The following is a 19,346-nucleotide window of genomic DNA, read 5'->3' on the forward strand; positions in this document are numbered from 1 at the left end:
TCAAATCGCATGACAAGTCACACCCTATTGTCGGCAATGAAACCATTCAAATCGGTGAGACTCCGACTTTGTGGTGCCACAGAGATTTTGGGGAGAAAAAAAAGGTTCCCGAACAATTTTTTGCGATTTCAGGTGCAACTTGCCTAGACATCTGTGCATGACGTTGCATTGATGTCTTGCAAGTCGCACTAATGTGCAACTTTAAAATTGTGCGACTTGAAGTAGAATCGCACAATTTCAAAGTTGTATTCAGTGTGATCCAGGGCTCAGATAGGCAAAAAGGCTGACTGTCTTGTTACTCATGTACATGTGCTTCAAGCTGGAATAACAGAGGGGGCAACTCACCGCCTTCCAAACTGGAAATTAGGGGCAGGAGCAAGTGACATATTTGGGCAGAAATAAAAAGAAAACATTATAGTTTAGAATCTATACTGAAACAAAAAAAAAAACAACTCTAGCTCATCTACCCTATTCTATCCTGTCTTTGTCATGGCAATTTTTGGGCCAACCAAGTGTGTCACTTTCTTCTCACTGCTGCACTCTTCATACAGTGTAATAAAGCAGAACTATCAGTAAGGCTACGCTCACACTAGTGTTGTCTGCAGGCGCCAGAGAGGCATTTGGGAAGTGTTTTTACCGCTTCCCAAATGCCTCGGACAATTCTGCACATTGCAGCACATGGTGCTGTTCTAATGGGAGCATTAGCGTCGCGGCAAAACGGACGCCTCTGGTCGAGTCAGAAGGCGTTGAAGCCTCCTATTCTAGTCTATGGTACCACTCCATAAACGCCCGGCTGGCATTTGCGGTGCGGTTGCGGGGCCTTTGTGGAGCGGTAACACCATTCAAACTTCATTATAGGGGTTTGTGGGGCATTTTTAACGCTCAGCAACCGTCGCTAAACCGCACATGCGGCGTTTGCAGAGCGTTAAAAAACGCTCCGCAAACGCTGGACCAACGCTATAGGGGCGTTTGGCAAGTGTTGGTAAAACAGTCAAGTGTGAACGAGCCCTAAATGTAAAATTTTATGTTTGGGCAAAAAAAAAAAAAAAGTTTTTAGTACCGCTATCTTTCAATACACATTTCCATGTTTTGTCTCTTTAAAACACTGCAAGTAAATAAAAGACCTGCTGATTTATCAAAGGAAAAAAGCAAGCTGGCAATACAGAGGGGAATTCATGAAGTGTGATATAGACGCCCCTTAGAATTCAGTGGGTGCCTAGCACTGAGTGTCGGCGCTTGTGTCTGATTCATGGGTCCATGCTGGACACCGAGGGGTTTATTTACTAAAGTTGGTTCACTCAGAATTTTGTGCACTTCTGCATAGAAACCAATCAGCTTCCAGGTTTTATTGCTAAAGCTTAATTGAACAAGCTGAGGTTAGAAGCTGATTGGCTACCATGCACAGGTGCACAAGAGTCTGTGTGTACCAGCTTTAGTAAATAAACCCCCGAGTGTCGGTGCTTGTGTCCGATTCATGGGTCCATGCTGGACACCGAGTGTCGGTGCTGGTGTCCGAGTCATGGGTCCATGCTGGTGTCCGAGTCATGGGTCCATGCTGGTGTCCGAGTCATGGGTCCATGCTGGTGTCCGAGTCATGGGTCCATGCTGGTGTCCGAGTCATGGGTCCATGCTGGTGTCCGAGTCATGGGTCCATGCTGGTGTCCGAGTCATGGGTCCATGCTGGACACCGAGTGTCGGTGCTGGTGTCCGAGTCATGGGTCCATGCTGGACACCGAGTGTCGGTGCTGGTGTCCGAGTCATGGGTCCATGCTGGACACTCCCGCACATCCCAGCCACACTAACAGGCAAATGGCTTTAGAGTTTTGTACTGGGTGCACAGAGCCTGATGGGGGGACGGAGAGACTAGTTCCCATCAAGTCCCTTTCAGGCTAGGTTTACACTTGTTGGGGTGTTTCCTGCAGCTGCAATTCCCCCACACACAGAAAACCGCAGGAGATGCATGGGGGTATTATCCTGATGGCACCCCCACCCATTGGGGAATGCACTTGTGGTTTCCATGTGGGCCATGTTTTCAGAAAAGGCAGAGAGATTTTTTCCCTATATGTTCTGGAGGCACAGCAGCCCATTCAAATAAATTGCTCGCTGTACTGCACAAGTGTGAACCTAGCCTTACTGTTCAACAGCGCACAGTAGTGGGCAGAGCTGTAGTCTCTTTTCAGTCCAATAGGAGCTTTGGCCTCCACCCACTGCAGGGTGTTGTCAATCAAAAGTAAAGTGGACTTAATAGGGAAATAGTCTCACTTCCTCATCAGGCTCTGCCCCCCCAATGACAAGTCAATGACGCAACCTGTATCCCCAATTTACATGCAAGTGCTCCCTACCCTTTGAAACTACCTCCCCGCTCACCCCCCAACTGACAGCTGAATGGGCTCAGCAGTACAGTACTTTTGCAGGAGCAAGCAGTCATGTGTGACAGCTTCCCCGTATAACAAATTCAGAAAACTGGAGGCGCTGCACCAAACTCCTACACCTTGAGCCCCTCCTGCCTCAGTACACTAGCCTAAATACCTCAAGCACCACACCCCAACAGTCACTTTAATAAAAGCGGCCTCAGGCCACACCCCTATGGCCATGGACAGGGTAAAATGTGTTGGAGGGTGTGGCCTATACAAAGCTGGGCTGAGGGTGCTTTTATTTAGGTGACTGTTGGGGTTTGGGTGCAGCAACTTTGGAAGCTGCCAGAAAGAAATACCCCAACAGTTTAGCTGAATGTATCTAAATACAAGTAAAACAGTGTGCCATTTATACCATTTTAAAATCATTCTAGCCGTCTATAAAAAGGTTCAATGAATGCGTGCCCATATGGACAAAACCTAAATCCAGAAACCATTTTTATAAATACACAAATGGTCCTTTCACACGGGCATTCCATTTTTTTCATCCACTATCAATACAAAAAAACCTGACAGTTTTGTCCATTTACATCCTATTTTTTTTTTTTTAACCTGTCCTGTTTTTTTAACAGAACAAAAAATAGGGCTTCCATCTGTTCCAAAAACAGATGTTGACGGATGCAGATGTAAAAGGATGATCAATGCTTAATGGAAAAACAGATGATGTCCATTTTTCATCCATCTGTTGGACAGACGAAACACCCGTGTGAAAGGGGCCTAAAGCAGGCCATAGACGTGGGGAAAATCTGTTTTTTTTTTTTTAAGTCGTAAATCGGTTGTTCAGACGGCCGATGTTGCCACTAATTAAAAAAAAAAAAGTCGGCGGGTTTTAGTCCCGTCTACGGCCGTCAATTAATATAAATAGCGGTGTCCCTGCATAGAGCCCCGCTATTATATTTGACAGAAGAAATAGATTATGCAGAAGAAGAAGAGAAACAACATTGTATCTATTTGTACTTGAATAGAAACATCTGTATCTGAAATGCATACAAGTAGATACAATGTTGCAACTTTTTTTCTTCACTGTCTTCTGCAAAATCTATTTCATCTTCTCGTCTTTTCTGCTTCTTGATATTCTATTTCTTCTTCTCCTGCAAAATCTATTTCTTCATAGTCAATTTATTGTCAAATCGGCCAGAAGAACGGCCGATTTGACCATAAATTACCGCGAAAATTGGCCGATCTAACAAATCTTCCCAGGATTTTCCAGCTTGGACAATTTTCAAAATCTCCTAAAATTAAGAAAAACGGCCAACATTTTTCCCCACTAACGGTACGAATATCAGCCGTTTTTTTTTCTTTATCGGCTGATTATTCGGCAAGAAAATTGGAAATCTATGGCCGCCTTATGGGGCATATTTATAAAGCAATTAACCTGACATTCAATGCAGGTGATTTTTCCAGGAACATATGTGATAGACTACCACCAGGGAATATTTGGTGATAAATTAATTTGCTACTTTATAAATATACCCCGACCAAGGAAAATTCACTCTGCTGAAGTCAAACCCATAGATCATTCTGATGTATTCCAGGTTACTGCACTTACCTCTATGCTGAACAAGGCTTTACGGCTCATTTACAGTACTATCCTACCTTCCTCTGCAGGACAAGTTTCTTATCAAATTGTAGTATGTTTATGTATGTTTTATTTTAAGGACTGACCACTCCAGGTGATCTTAAAGGATATGTTCACCTTTACCGAAAAATAAATACATTTTTGTCTGCAGAATTATTTTCTGCAGGAGCCTGGAAAGCATTGCAGCTGTGATTAGTAACTCAATGTGGGCTCCTGCATCCATGTCCTCCTGCTTTCAGCCTGTACCTCTGATGAGTGCTCCTTATAGTCCATTGACATGTCCCCCAGTTTTCAATGTCCCCACAGCACATTGAAACGACAAGTCCCTTTGATGCAGTGGCAGACAGTACTGGTTTATTCATTCACAGAAATCTTGATATGAATGATGTAGCTGTTTGGGTGGAGCTGTTTTTAAAAAGTTATAAAGGCTGTGGGGGAAGAATCTCTGCCCACTGTCACAGGGAGAAGGGGCAGGAACATGCTACATGTTTCACCCTAAATATAGGAGGAACATAGTCCAATGGTGAACTTAGGCCTTTAAATACTGGTTTAACATTACAAAAGGTGAACTTATCCTTTAGAGTGCTAAGGCTCCATACACACAGGATGTTTTGATAACGCTGGTACCATTAGCTATGTAAAGTCACGTTAAAAACTTGTTTTTCAGCGTTTTTGCATTAGCTTTTTTTTTTTTGGTCACAAAGTCCAAAAAATGCCACTTTGTGGCATTTTACAGCATTAGAGCATTTGTACAGCTAAAAAACTCCTATAGAAACCCACTAGTCCTGCTTTTTTTTTTTCCCAGCCAAAAAAAATGTTGATTACAGTCTGAGTGCATGGACACAGAGGATAACATGGTGGGGGGTTTACTGGATGTAGGAAAAAAATGTCAAGAGCCAAAAACAGCCGCTGTAAAAATGTCCAGTGTGCATGAGGACTTAACATGTTACTAGGCAGCAGCTGCCCTCTCTTCCAAGTTCCCCCCCCTTGTGACAGCAGATATTCTCCCCGCAGCCACTGTCGCATTTTAAAACAGCAGGGCTCCACCTGCACTACACATTCATTCACACAGATCTGTGAATTAATTAACTACAAGTTCTGTCTGCCACAGCGGCAGATAGCTTGCAGTTTTCAATTAACTACGCAGGCGATGGTGAGTGTCCTCGTAGTTCATTGATACTTCCTGCACTTCAGTAACTGTCTGCCCCTAGGGAAGTGCATGCAGGAGCCTGATATTGCACCTGCAAGCCACTGTTTGCAGATGCAGTGTAAAAAATAATAAATGATTTTACCTGCAAAGTTACATCCATTATTTTTTTTTTTTTTTTTTTTTTATAGGTTAAAATAGCCTTTAAGCGGGGGGAACAGTTTTTTTTTTCTGTTCTGCCATACTGTTTGAACAAAAAAAAAGAAATTTCTGTATCCACACGAGCAACGTAGATGCAGGTATCTCCCTCCACCGTACTGTTGTGTTGTCACAATGGGGACCCCTGTCTAACTAACATTCGACTTCTTGTTTTGAGAAGAGGACTACACCCAGATCAAAATATATAAAACAGGATGTGCTCTCACTGGTTTTGTTGTAATACATCTTTTTGGATTTAATGCAAAAAAGACAAGTAATAGTAATGAAAACTTGCACAGCCAGATTGTGGCACATTGCTTATCACCAGACCCTCTCCTATTCCTTTTAAAGTTTCATTTGGGGGTAATAACAGAGGGTATGGTGAAAAACAATGTGCATTAGTTTACATTTTTATACAGCTTGTTACAATCTTATTATTAATAAAGACCATTTCAAGTACTGCACTGCTGCGGGTTTTTTTTTTTTTTTTAAATCTAACTTGACTTTTTCTCAAAGGATTTAAATTTTATTGATGTACAGCAGTGTCTACAGTTCCTAATTCTGATACTTTAGCCTCATAAAACCCCTTAAAGTAAGACCCCTCCTTATGAACTTTCAAAGATAGGAACATGTCCAATCATGAAAAAGGTTGGGTACACACGCAGCAGGCTGAACGGAAAAAAACCCCCCCCCACAAAACTGACAGATCACCATACCAACACAAGCAATGTTGGTGCAGCGATCTCCCCTGATGTGCCTATGTGTTGTGATAAAGGGAGCTCCCCCGCCAGAACACACTGATCAGGACTTGCAGCCATTGTCTGCATACGCTGATCTTTGTGGAATTACACATGTGCCCGTAAGGGGACTTACTGTATTATATCTGTATACAAGGGCATCTATTCCATACTACCTGGGTCAGGTTTACGTATGCATGCACATAATTTCGCTACTACTTTTTCTAAGAACAGCAAAGCAATGTTTTCGTGTTTGTGTATTGCAGGAAAAAAATGATGTGACCTTCGTAAAAAAACCCCCAAAAAACCCAGTACTGCCAAGGAGGACTTTCCTCCCCCGTCGTCTCTGGCTCTGTTGAGAAGGATCGGGAAACAGAAGGACGACGTAAAAACTACAGAAATCATATTGAAAAAAAAATGAACAAATTTCCTTCCAAAAAATTTATGTGTAAAGTTTTTTTTTTACCTCAATTTTTACTACTGTATTTTTTTAAAGAAATGTTTGTACCTGTAAAGATTAATAAGATGCGTCCGTTAACCTGTTTAGCTGCAGAGATGTGAAAGGCATTGTCAAAAATCCATAAGAGAATCTCTCAGGCCAAGCGAGGTTAATTTTAAATCTGTATCATGTTTACTTTTTTTAACTCAAGATTTTAATGGTGCCGATTTTTTTTATATAATTTTTTTTTAATCTCCTAATATGTAGATTTCAGTTCATATTATAAACAAGATGTCTACTGTGAAATAGCTAACTGTATATGGCTGTGTCCTACCTATACCAAAACCAACAAAGCTATAGAATAACTGTACCCATCCACACCTTCAGAAACCGCTGTACAATGAAAACACTTCACAGGTAATTCCAATAAATCATCCTTTTCCTTTACAAGGTCTGTGTTCGTTATTGGGATTATTATGGATTTGTCAGCTAACGTGGGGGTGTGCTGGGTATTAAAGTGAACCTGTCATGGCTTGAAAAAAATGTCTAAGATAGAACCTGGTGTGGTTCCTTCAAGAAAATGCATTAAAAGGTTCACCTATAGCAGTGTTTCTCAACTCCAGTCCTCATGGACCCCCAACAGGTCATGTTTTCAGGATTTCCCTCAGATGAAACAGCTGTGGTAATTACTAAGGCAGTGAAACTGATCAAATCCCCTGTAATGGAAATCCTGAAAACATGACCTGTTGGGGGTCCATGAGGACTGGAATTGAGAAACACTGACCTATAGAAGCATGGAACATGCTCCTATCCACCCAGCCAGTATGGGTGAGCACTCTTCTCGTTAATGGATTCTTCTGCCATTCAGTAACTGCCTGCAATATCCAGGCATTGCCCTTACAATGTTAATTTTTTTTTTTTTCCATAAAAACGTTCACTTAGCCTTTAATCCTCCGACTGACCCTGTGAATCCCCTGCCCTGGCTCTACATTGGGCATCTGCTGCAATGGAGATTTAAAACAGAACTAAACCATTGCAGAGCAGCCTAACTAGTTTCCTCTGTCCTTCACTGTATGTTTTATGCTGGCCGCAAGCACGACAACACAGCTTTGAAGTGTAATTCACCATAAAGAGGGCTCTGCAACAAATCACCAAAATGCACGATTTGCAATATGAAAAATGCAGCATGGCTTAAAAGATTTGTAGTGCATTTAATCAAATGTGAACATTTATTTAGAATGGGTTGCCTAATGCAGTGCATAGCAACACACAACAGGACCGGTGCTGCAAGGCATTGCAATCAGGCATAAATGTGCCCTTAAAGATGCTCGTTAATTTTCCCAGATAACGTGGCCCCCCGGGGACAGCTTTGGCAAATGCTGCATCCTCTAAGATATGGGGTTATAGCCCAGAAAGACAGAGAGAGAAGGTGGTGCTGTGAAACAAACAGGAATTTTTATTTTTACCTTGTTACAACTATACAAGGGAGGGAGCTCTGAGCCGCATGCTGGGTGTTTCCGGGATGAGGATATAAGGAAGGTGTGGGAGACAATGGTTCTCATCTGCCCACTTTGCCCAGTCTGTGGTCGGTCTTGGGATCGGCAATAATTGCCTGAACAGCTACAATCGCTTCATTGATCTTGGTCTGAAGTTCTCGGAGTTCTTCAACATGAAGTAATCGCAGAATTCTGGCGGCATCATTTAATACTGCATCTAATAAACATAGAAGGAATGGAGGGAGGTTGAGATCAGCATGGAGCAGAAAACTGTAGGGGTTCACCATTAGCTAAATTCACCCTATGTACAGCAGGCAGTGACTACACCAACTGGCTATTTTGTAAAACACTTTCAACATGTACATATTCATCCGGTCCTGGGAGATTACCACACTGCCAAAGGCATCAACACCGCTTCTTGTATTTCTACATTTTTGTTTTCAGAGTGATGAAGGTTTATATAACCCCTGTCGATTTAAGGTGTTGCATTTAGCAACAAAAATCTATTAGTTCAGGTAAACATTTCCCAATGTAAAATCAAAAATTAGTAGACTATGTTTAAAAAAAAAAAAAACCCATACTTTGGGGGCCAGAATGCACACAGCAAGTGTAACCTCTTTCAATATACAATAAAGTGCAAGGTGAAAAGGTGAACATTCTATACTCACACCAAGCCCTGCTGCACTTTACCCTTCTGGGTGATAAGCAGTCAGTGCCCATGCAGCCGCTTTACTGATCTGAGTTTTTACATCCCAGTTCTTCCGATATGGGTCAGAGTGATTCTGATTAGTCAAAGCAGTGATGTCCCGGCCCTGACCGATCAGAATTGTTCTGATCCATCCTGAAGACCTATAGAAAAGGTGGAGAGCTGGGATTTGAAATCCCCAGACCTCTGCATCAGCGGTGAGGGCCCCAACAGCTCATAACCCACAGAGCTAAGTACAGTGGGAACCTGGGGGGTTAGGAAGGTGTTCACCTCTTCATTTTGGTGTGAACTTACACTCTAAGCCCCGGTTCACACTTATGCGGTCTGGAATTCGCAGCAGTTCGTATGAATTCCGCATCAGAATTGCATCCAGTTCGTGCAAACCGCTGCGGGTGTGTATGTTAAGTCAACAACACCCCGAAATCTGTCTGCAAAATGCAGTGCGATGGGCAGAATCAGATCACATAGGTTTGACTACCCATGCGATCCGATTTCCGTGCAGACCAAAAAAAAAAAGGGTCCTGCACCTTTTTGGTGCAGGGGCGGTGCGATTAGAGCCATGCAAAATGTACCACACCGCATCTATGTGAACCTGGGCTAAAAGGCACAAACTCCTGCTAGTGAGAGAGGATTGAGGCTGCCACTGCTGACCTCTCCTTTAAGAAAGTACTGAAGATACTAGATTGAACTTACATAAAGGCACGTATCGCTTCTTAAAGTCTCTGACCTGGGACAAGTGTTCGGATCAGAAGTTGTTCTTATTTGATATGGATGTTACTGCTCTACCTGTTTGCTGTGGATCAGTGACTCAGTGTTGAAGCCAGAAGCAGCCAGGGAACAAGCATTTTGTATGTGGTCAGCAGTGACGGCGCCCTCCATGTCTCTCAATACAGGTGAAAAGCCCAGATCTACTTGATTAACCACTTCCTGTCCGGACACTTTCACCCCCTTCCTGTCCAGGGCAATTTTCAGCTTTCAGCGCTATCACACTTTGAATGACAATTGCGCGGTCATGCAACACTGTACCCATATGAATTTACCATTTTTTTTGAGACAGATAAAGCTTTATTTTGGTGGTATTTATTCACCGCTGGGATTTTATTTTTTTTTGCTATGTAAATGAAAAAGTCCAAAAAGTTTGAAAAAAAGTGTTTTTCTTATAAAATTTTGCAAATAAATAATCTTTCATCATAAATCTTGGCCAAAATGTATTCCGTTATATTTTTAGAGAAAAAAAAAAGCCAAATTAGTTTAACCAAAAATTATAATTTTTAAACTTTTTTTTACATTTTATATATATTTTTTTTTACATACTGTCACCCTAGCAGTACAGTGTCACCACAAGTGACATCTTGCTTACTACTTTGCATGTGAGCACTGATTGGCCAATCAGTGACCACATGATCGGGACCGAGGTCCCGTCCAATGATCAGTGTTTCACTGTGTCCGGAGGACACAGCGGGCACCGGATCGCGGTGCTGCACGCTCCCAGGGAGTGCGCACAGCTAGAAAAGGCGAGTGACGTTTATGAACGGCAACCTGCCCCTGGAGTGCCACCGCCCTGCCGTTTATAAACAGCAGGCAGACGGCAAGTGGTTAAAGCAGATTGGTCACAGACGGTGATTAAGCAATGAAAGCGGCCCTAACCAAAGTGAATTACATTAGCAAATGGTAAATGTGGTTTGGCCTTTTGAAAAACACATTACAGTCTGTCCTATAGATCAAAGAGAAGAAGCAGTTCTTACCTCCAGTATCAAATCCAAGTGTGTGTTTATCCAGGGCGACAGGAAGACCCTGCAGAGAAATACACATTCTCCGTTATAGTGATTTGTAACAAGTATGCATTGTCAGGTAGAAGGGTTGCCTCTCTTAAGGCCTCCGTTTCACTTGAATGTTTTTTGCAGCCAAAAGCTCAAAAATGCTCAACAAGCAAAACCCTATTTTTCACATCTGAGCGTTCTGTCACTTGTAGCAAAATGTCAGTCGCTAAAAAAAGTACATGAGCTTCCTTTCAGGAAGAATTGTTTTTGTCCCCATAGTGTTCAATGGAAACACCTGAAAAGTGTGGGGGGATTTTTTTTTTAGCGTTTTGTATTATGGTAGCAGCTCTCTGTCCCTTGTTCAGCTTTCTATTGGTCACATAAAAAAAACTTCTTCAAAAAACAACTGACAAAGGATGCAAAAATGTGCAATTCTGCTACAAAAAAAGGTCTGAAAACGTGCCGCTTAGGTGTGAATATAACCTTACCAAAAACTATGGTGCTTCCAACCCGTGATGAGGAAGAACAAGGTACGGCTCTATCCTGGTGGTTATATTATTATACAGGATTTATATAGTATTATTATTATACAGGATTTATATAGCGCCAACAGTTTGCTCAGCGCTTTACAATATAACGGGAGACAATACAGCAACAATACAAGAGGGATAGGAGGGCCTGATCCTGGGAGCTTACAATCTAAGAGGGAGGGGTTAGTGGTACAAAAGGTAATAACTGTGGGGGATGGACTGGTTGGAAGGAGTAGAAGATTTCTTTATTAGCTGGGGGCAGGATAGGCTTCCCTGAAGAGATAGGTTTTCAGAGATCGCCTAAAAGTGAGCAGAGTAGGCGATAGTCTGATAGATTGGGATAGAGAGTTCCAGGGGATGGGGGAGGCTCTGGAGAAGTCCTAGAGATGAGCGTGGGAGAAGACAAGGGAGCTAGAGAGCAGGAGGTCGTGGGAGGAGCGGAGAGTACGGTTTGGGTGATATTTGGAAACAAGATCGGTGATGTAATTTGGGGCAGAGTTATAAATGGCTTTATATGTTCTTGTTAATGTTTTGAATTTTATCTGTTGGGCAATGGGAAGCCAGTGGAGGGATTGGCAGAGAGGGGTGGAGGACACTGTGTGGAGTCCAGTGGAGGGATTGGCAGAGAGGGATGGAGGACGCTGAGTGGAGGGATTGGCAGAGAGGGGTGAAGGACACTGAGTGGAGGGATTGGCAGAGAGGGGTGGAGGACACTGTGTGGAGTCCAGTGGAGGGATTGGCAGAGAGGGATGGAGGACGCTGAGTGGAGGGATTGGCAGAGAGGGGTGAAGGACACTGAGTGGAGGCCAGTGGAGGGATTGGCAGAGAGGGATGGAGGACGCTGAGTGGAGGGATTGGCAGAGAGGGGTGGAGGACACTGAGTGGAGGCCAGTGGAGGGATTGGCAGAGAGGGGTGGCAGATACAGAATGGTTAGTAAGGTGGATGAGTCTGGCAGCAGCATTCATGATAGACTGAAGAGGGGATAGCCTGCGATGCGGTCGGCCAATGAGGAGGGAGTTACAATAGTCAATACATGGAACCTTCAGTGGGAGGGCTCTCTGTACTCATTCTAGTAGGAGAAATCAGTTGTCACTAAAGTAGCATTTACACCGCACTTTCTCATCTTGATTTTTTTTTTTTCCCTGGAGCATCCTGCAGCCTTATGAGAATACTTACAAAATTACTGCGGTGGTGGAATTAGATCTACTGCGCCTAAGTCTAGGTCTACAGCTATGTGTTTTCTGCTGCGTTTTGCAGAAACTCACAACAGTCCATTTAACATGATTTCCTATGCGACAGATTCACATCTCTTCACCTGGGGCGTTGTGTGGAAAGGGTCGCTGACCTTTTTTTAAATGCAAAACTTTGCGTTTTTGGTTCTGCAGACCTCAGTGGAGACGCTGCACAAAAGCATGTAGTGTGTTATATTCTGCCCAGCACCAAGTTAAAAAAAAAAAAAAAAAAAAAACACACACAAAAGCACATGTGCAAAAAAACGCACCGCAAAAAGCACTGCAGAAACTGATCAAATGCAAACTGCATAGGTGTGAACCTAGGCTTACTGCTGGCTGATTGCTGCAATAGGCGGTCTTATTGACCAATAGTGAATACAACAGACAGCAAAAGGTGCAAAAATGGTCCCTTAGTCAATATTTGAGATACTAGACTACCTGGGGTAGTGGTGGTCAACTTTCTTGCTATGGGGGGCCTCAAGAGTAGCCCCCAATATCCCAAAAGGGCTGCACATAAAATTCAGTCCCAGAGACAATAGATACACTGCAGACATACTACGCGGGAGACGGTCAGCGACTGCAGACCCCATGCGGGAGACGGTCAGCGACTGCAGACTCGACAAAGTGCCAAAGGGCTGCAGGCTGGGCACCAGGGCAATCTAAATAAAAAAGTATGTGATGGTATCTGGGGAATGTTACCCGAGTATCTCAAACAATTTGTCCTCCATTTTGAATAGAGAGGAGGGTTAGAACCCATCAGGTTTTTACTGCTTTTTGCAACTAAGAAGATATTTCCTAATTTCCCTTTTCATTTTTTGCTGAAAAGGTAAACTAACTCTTTAAGTTACACTTTAAGGCGAGGTTCACACTTTCCTGGTGTTAGGTGTTGACGTAATTTCTTGTGCATTGTGTTTAGTCTAAATAACAAAAGACAACCAAGCCTGGCCACTGATACCGAGAACTCATAATGTTTACATCAAATCCTAGCAGCATATACAGAACCTAAAATTCAAAAAAAGTCCAAACCACACAACGAATTAACCCTCCGAATACTTCTATACACCTAAATGCATTTTTCATTTCACGACCAAGAATTAGCCAGACAGGAGTCGTGTGACTCTGCTACCATCACAGAGCAAGGATGACAGCAAGTGGAAAAACGTTTTCACAGAGCGAGAGGAAGGTGGGCAGCCAGGACCAGACGCATGGGAAGATACAAATGATTAGAAGAGCAGATCTTTATTTCCTTATAGAATAGATACATATGGAGAATAGATCAGACAGAACACAGACCCAGCTGTCAGTTTTGGAGGAATTGGACAGGAAATCGTGAACTGTCATAAAGAGGAAATGAATAAAACCGAAGTGTAATTATAGGACTGGCTGACCTACAGGCTTTCAGAAGTAGCACAGATCTATACATTTAGGATTTCACAAGCATGGTGTTGAAGGAAAAAAAAAAAAAAGTTCCTTAAATCTGAAATTGAACTTGATTTTGCATTCCCTGTTGTCTCCTCCCCTCCCTCACTAATATAATACATTTTTAAAGCAGTAGTAAACTCTGAATAAAACAACAAAACATGGGCCCTCAGGTGGTGTAAGTCTGTGCTAGTTTGCACTGACTACTATCATGCTATGGCAGTCCTACCTTAAACACAGCCTTCCAGCAGCACTGCTGACAGGACTTCCATCTCCACCCAGTCCGCCTTCCACAGGCTCAGACCATTTGAATGGCCAAGCTGCGATTACATCACTCCCACACATGCGCACGGGAGCTACAGCACAGCACTCTGAAATGACAGCACACGGAGTATACTGTCAATTCACCGATTGCTTCCACTGTGAATATCTCCTAAACCAGGGGTCCCCAACCCCCGGGCTGCGGATTGGTACCGGTCCATAGCCTGTTGATACTGGGGCACTGTAATGTAAAGGGAACTGCACTGTAAAAGGTGCACTGAAGTTATTACAGTCCCCTTTTACAACACAGTCCCCATTACATTAATTTAAAGGGGAGCCGTGAATAAATGAGGAACTGAGGATACTGTGGGACACTACATTACCTACCCGCCCCCCCAGCACAAACCTTCCCGTCCCACCACATCTACAGGAGTAGTGACAGCATCAGGGAGGAGGAAACATCCGGGAGGAGGTGTGGGCTGTGCTCTCTCCCTCCTGTTTGTAAAACACAGAATTCTCAGATGGGACTGTGCAGGATTTAATTACCCCATCACCACACAATTTCTGCTTCCGGGACATCAGCAGACTGGAGAGGTGATTTGTTTTTTGTTTTTTTTGGGGGGGGGGGGTTGGGGGTGGTAGGTAATCAAACTCTGTACAGTCCAATCATTAAAGGGTTCCTCTGGTAATGTCTGTGTACAGAAAGGAGGAATAGAGCACATTCTGCACCTTCTCCTGGCTCTCTCCTCCTCAAATTGATAATGTCATCTGGTGCTAGGGACAGGTCGGGCAGCTTGTCCTTCACAACCAATGACATCATCGTTTGATAGGTGGGTGGGCAGCTTGCACAGCTTTCAGTTTGCCCGCAAGCGTACAGATGAGAGCCAGGAGGAGGTGTGGGCTGTGCTCTCTCCCCCTCCTCTCTGTACACAGATGTTAACAGAGGAACCCTTTCATGATCGGCTTAATGTCATTTTTGCTGTGGCCCCCCTTGAGAAATCTTGTGGAACCTTGGGTTAAAAACCCTACTCTATGCAAGAGATTATGGCTGGTGGGAGGGGCTGTACGTAGCTTTCTGAAAACATCACTGTCCCCCTGCCTCAGTATATTCCTCTCAAGAGCCCTCAAAGCTCAGCGTGAAGTTGGCTAACTCCTGCAACATCTTATACAAATGCCTTGATGGGTGGATGTCATTCTGGAGGGGTGTGCGTTTCTACGCAGACTGTCCTAGGTAACACCCCCTTGCAAAGCCTCCATGATTAAAAGAACGGAAATCCAATTAATGAAAGGGGTGGGCCAGGGAAAAGTCAGTCAGTCTGGTGAGAAAAGTGCTAGGTGATGCTGAAGATCCTCAGCCAATAAATGAGGTAGGCCCTATCTGACCTGCTGCAGCTTCTAATGCACACTGTAAGACATTCACAGTGTGCAGTGAAATCAGAGTAAGTAATTTCACTCCAGGAGAGGAGCCGGTACAACTGTGCAAGACTGAAGGGAAGGCCTGAAGGTTAGACGTAGTTTAAAGGCCATAGCACATGCTTCAATTTTGGGTATGGGGAATGAAAGGATAAAGACCTCCCCGGTGTGCCAGATGTGTGAGAGAGGGAACAAAAGAAATCCATCAATTTGGAAAGTATCTGGGGCTGGAAAACAGACAGACTAGCACTATATCACTGGGTCCTAAAGTAAATTATGACATCAAAACGGAAAGGTTTTATTTTATTTGGCACTGAACTCCGCTTTTGAACTTGTACCTACAGGCAAGCCTGTAATAGGACTCACCGGTGGGTACAGGGACGGTCTTCTAAACTTGCGGTATTCATGAGATATTCACACTGGAAGCAGTTGGCGACGTCACTGGGGAATGCGTCCTGCACTCTGAATTGACAGCACACTGTAGCGCCCTCTACTTCAGTGACATCAGCCAGGTATGGTATGTACAGCACTATAATGGTCCAAGCTGGAGCAATGTAAAAATGAAACATACTTGGAAGTATCCTTTAGTATGTCTCTTCTACATTAAAAAAAAAAAAAATTAAACTGGACTTTTTTTTAAAAAAAAGTTCTAATTTAGCATGGCCTATGACTACGTCAGTACACATCGCCGCAGTGAAAACTATACAACCGGTCTTCATCGGCCCGTTCAAGTGCAGAACCGCCTAACAACTATCTCTGAAAAGCTACCCTCAGCAATAAAATAGTCACACATGTAAATGAGGCGGAAGAGAATTGTGGAAGCATTTAGCCCTACTACTGATAGACAGCAGGGAGGTGGGAGTGATGCTGTGAGAAGATGAATGGAGGATGGGCAGATGAATGAAAGGTCTGTCTCCTTCATTCATAGATCACGTTTCATTCCTGCAATCTACAGTACAGCTTCAAAGAATGGAGGAGAAGTGGAAAGGGCGGGCATAGTCAGCACTCTTGATGACTGGACCTGACCGGTCCCTTGGCTCGCATTAACCCCCATGCTCCAAAACATGATCACTGAGAGGGTGTGGGGGGGGATGATCAGAGGACTGAAGATTAAACCTAATCCTCAGCCAGCAGCACAATAACACTTTGCATCGGTTGTAAGTAATGCCCCCTGTGGGGTTTTTCTTTTTAAACTTGGGCTTTAAACACATGCAACTAAACTGAGGTTTTAAATACATGGAGGGTGTAAATAAGGTTCAGGAGGGTAGTATTTCCAATATGAAGCCAAGATCAAGAAGACATGACCTCAAAGTAGCAGGAGAAAAGTTCAAAACAAACCTTAGAAAGTATTAATTTACCGACAAAGTAGTCGGTGCTTGGAACAGACTGCCAGCAGAGGTATCGAGTCAGCAGTAAAAAAAAAAAAAAAAAAAAAAAAAAAAAAAAAAAAAATTTAGTCTTTGGTACAAACCTAGATCAACAGTATACGCAGACATAAAGGGGTTGATTTACTAAAACTGGAGAGTGCAAAATATGGTGCAGCTCTGCATAGAAACCAATCAGCTTCCAGATTTTTTTTTTTTGTCCAAGCTTAATGTGTTACTAAACCCACAACAGTACAATCAGTCTGTATATGCAGTAAAGCATGCTTGTTATACTCACTGTGGAACCTAAGGGGTTAATCCTCCGCATTGCGTAAAAAGGCTGCTTGATCCCATCTTCTCTGATCCTCCCCTTCTTCCCTTGTACCCCTCTTATCTCCTGATAAGACGTATGTGTGGAGACACTGCACATGCTCAGTTCGGTGTGTATTGCTAGAGGGTTTTTATTTTGCCTTGGGAAAGTGCATGTGATCAGCACGGGTCCAATAAGCACTGTCTAGACCAGGGGTGGGCAAACTTTTTGACTTGAGGGCCGCAATGGGTTCATATATTGGACCCGGGGGCCGGACCAAGAGTAGATGAATGATGTGTATGTGTCATCCATAGTAAGTATAGTAATATTCCCCCATAGTAAGCATAGTAATTCATCCCCCCTATAGTAATTCATCCCCCCTATAGTAATTCATCCCCCCTATAGTAATTCATCCCCCATGTAGTAATTCATTCCCCCTATAGTAATTCATCCCCCCTATAGTAATTCATCCCCCCTATAGTAATTCATCCCCCATATTAAGTCCCCAAGTCCCCCCTGTGTCAATTCACTTACCTTTGCTCCGCGCGTTCCTCTCGCGCCATTCCGGTGTAGCATGAAAATCTGTCTCCTATGAGGATCTGTCCCCCTCGACGTATCTGCGCATGTGCCAGTTTCCGGCATTAGCAGCCGATCGGCGATCTCCGGCACATGCGCAGATACGTCGAGGGGGACAGATCCTCACAGGAGACAGATTTTCATGCTACACCGGTGTTCAGGGCGGACTGTGAGAGGAGCCTAGCGGGAGATTAGCTCCGCGGGCCGGATTAAAAGGTCCGCCGGGCCATATATGGCCCGCGGGCCGTAGTTTGCCCATTGCTGGTCTAGACAGAGGGTCAGGGGGGGTTAAGCAGCCTCATAGGACAATCAGGGTAGAATGAAAACTCCTACAAGCTCTAACGTGCTTGGCTGGACACTGATAGAAGTCACAAGACTGCTCAAACTGCTGATGGAAAAAAGGTATTTAGCAGTTTATATTTACTAAAATAATTGCATATTCTTTGTACTGGGGGAGACCAGACCGAGCAAACGCAGGGTCCGGGGAGACCAGACCGAGCAGACGCAGGGTCCGGGGAGACCAGACCGAGCAAACGCAGGGTCCGGGGAGACCAGACCGAGCAAACGCAGGGTCCGGGGAGACCAGACCGAGCAAACGCAGGGTCCGGGGAGACCAGACCGAGCAAACGCAGGGTCCGGGGAGACCAGACCGAGCAAACGCAGGGTCCGGGGAGACCAGACCGAGCAAACGCAGGGTCCGGGGAGACCAGACCGAGCAAACGCAGGGTCCGGGGAGACCAGACCGAGCAAACGCAGGGTCCGGGGAGACCAGACCGAGCAAGCGCAGGGTCCGGGGAGACCAGACCGAGCAAGCGCAGGGTCCGGGGAGACCAGACCGAGCAAGCGCAGGGTCCGGGGAGACCAGACCGAGCAAGCGCAGGGTCCGGGGAGACCAGACCGAGCAAGCGCAGGGTCCGGGGAGACCAGACCGAGCAAGCGCAGGGTCCGGGGAGACCAGACCGAGCAAGCGCAGGGTCCGGGGAGACCAGACCGAGCAAGCGCAGGGTCCGGGGAGACCAGACCGAGCAAGCGCAGGGTCCGGGGAGACCAGACCGAGCAAGCGCAGGGTCCGGGGAGACCAGACCGAGCAAACGCAGGGTCCGGGGAGACCAGACCGAGCAAACGCAGGGTCCTGTGTTTAGTAACACGTTAAACTCTTGAGCAAAGTCAGCCGCCTGGTCTCCAGGGTGTTAGGATCATGCCAACAAATCCACCTTTGCATTTAGAGTTTCATTTTTGGCAATGTCCAGACAGAGGTCAGGGGTTCTGCATCCTCCTACAGCATGACTAGAGATGGCTACCATGCACAGCGCCACCAGATGTTGCACTCACCACTTTCAGTACATCAATCCCAACAGGTCTTCCTATGTTTCTATGCAATAACCTTCCTCTTGTCCACTGTTCATCCACAGACAGAGACATAGGGACTATTCATGGTCCCACACGACTGCACACCTCCAGCCTCCAGAGCACGGTTTATTTTTAATACTAGAGTTTAAATTCCACAAACACTTGTCTGCAGTGCCTGGAAATAAACAATGTACTATGAAGGTTATATGGACACTTTATAAAACAAAAGCACACCGGATGGGAAACCCTTCATTACAGATTCACATCTATTTCAAGAACAAGGAAATGTTTAAATAGATGCAGTGGGAGACAAGGTGCAGACAATGGGGTGTAATAGAAAGGAGGAAGCTGGCACACCAACACCGGTTACTCCTTTCTCAGACACTACTGGGCCACTCCTTTGTTCATCTTTGA

The 19,346-nt window shown here is 44.6% G+C and overlaps 2 protein-coding genes across 2 annotated transcripts in view; one reads left to right on the forward strand and one right to left on the reverse strand.

Moving 5' to 3' along the window:
* Positions 1-6,964, forward strand: part of NID2 (nidogen 2) — a gene marked incomplete at its 5' end in the record, with an annotated part of 66,772 nt that extends 59,808 nt beyond the window's left edge. Inside the window, one exon of the mRNA XM_089665818.1 lies at positions 6,342-6,964. Coding sequence (XP_089521944.1) covers positions 6,342-6,352 — 11 coding nt within the window. The remainder of the gene's footprint in view (positions 1-6,341) is intronic.
* A 983-nt stretch (positions 6,965-7,947) lies between these two features.
* RTRAF (RNA transcription, translation and transport factor) overlaps positions 7,948-19,346 on the reverse strand; it is a 45,265-nt gene continuing 33,866 nt past the window's right edge. Inside the window, exons 7-8 of the mRNA XM_089665806.1 lie at positions 10,462-10,510; positions 7,948-8,227 (exon numbers count right to left, since the gene is read on the reverse strand). Of these exons, the coding sequence (XP_089521932.1) occupies positions 8,073-8,227; positions 10,462-10,510 (204 nt within the window). The 3' untranslated portion in view covers positions 7,948-8,072. The remainder of the gene's footprint in view (positions 8,228-10,461; positions 10,511-19,346) is intronic.

The sequence above is a fragment of the Staurois parvus genome, unplaced genomic scaffold (genome assembly GCF_062004578.1).
Source record: "Staurois parvus isolate SC_StPar_1 unplaced genomic scaffold, SC_StPar_1.0 ptg002360l, whole genome shotgun sequence".
Classification (NCBI taxonomy): domain Eukaryota; kingdom Metazoa; phylum Chordata; class Amphibia; order Anura; family Ranidae; genus Staurois; species Staurois parvus.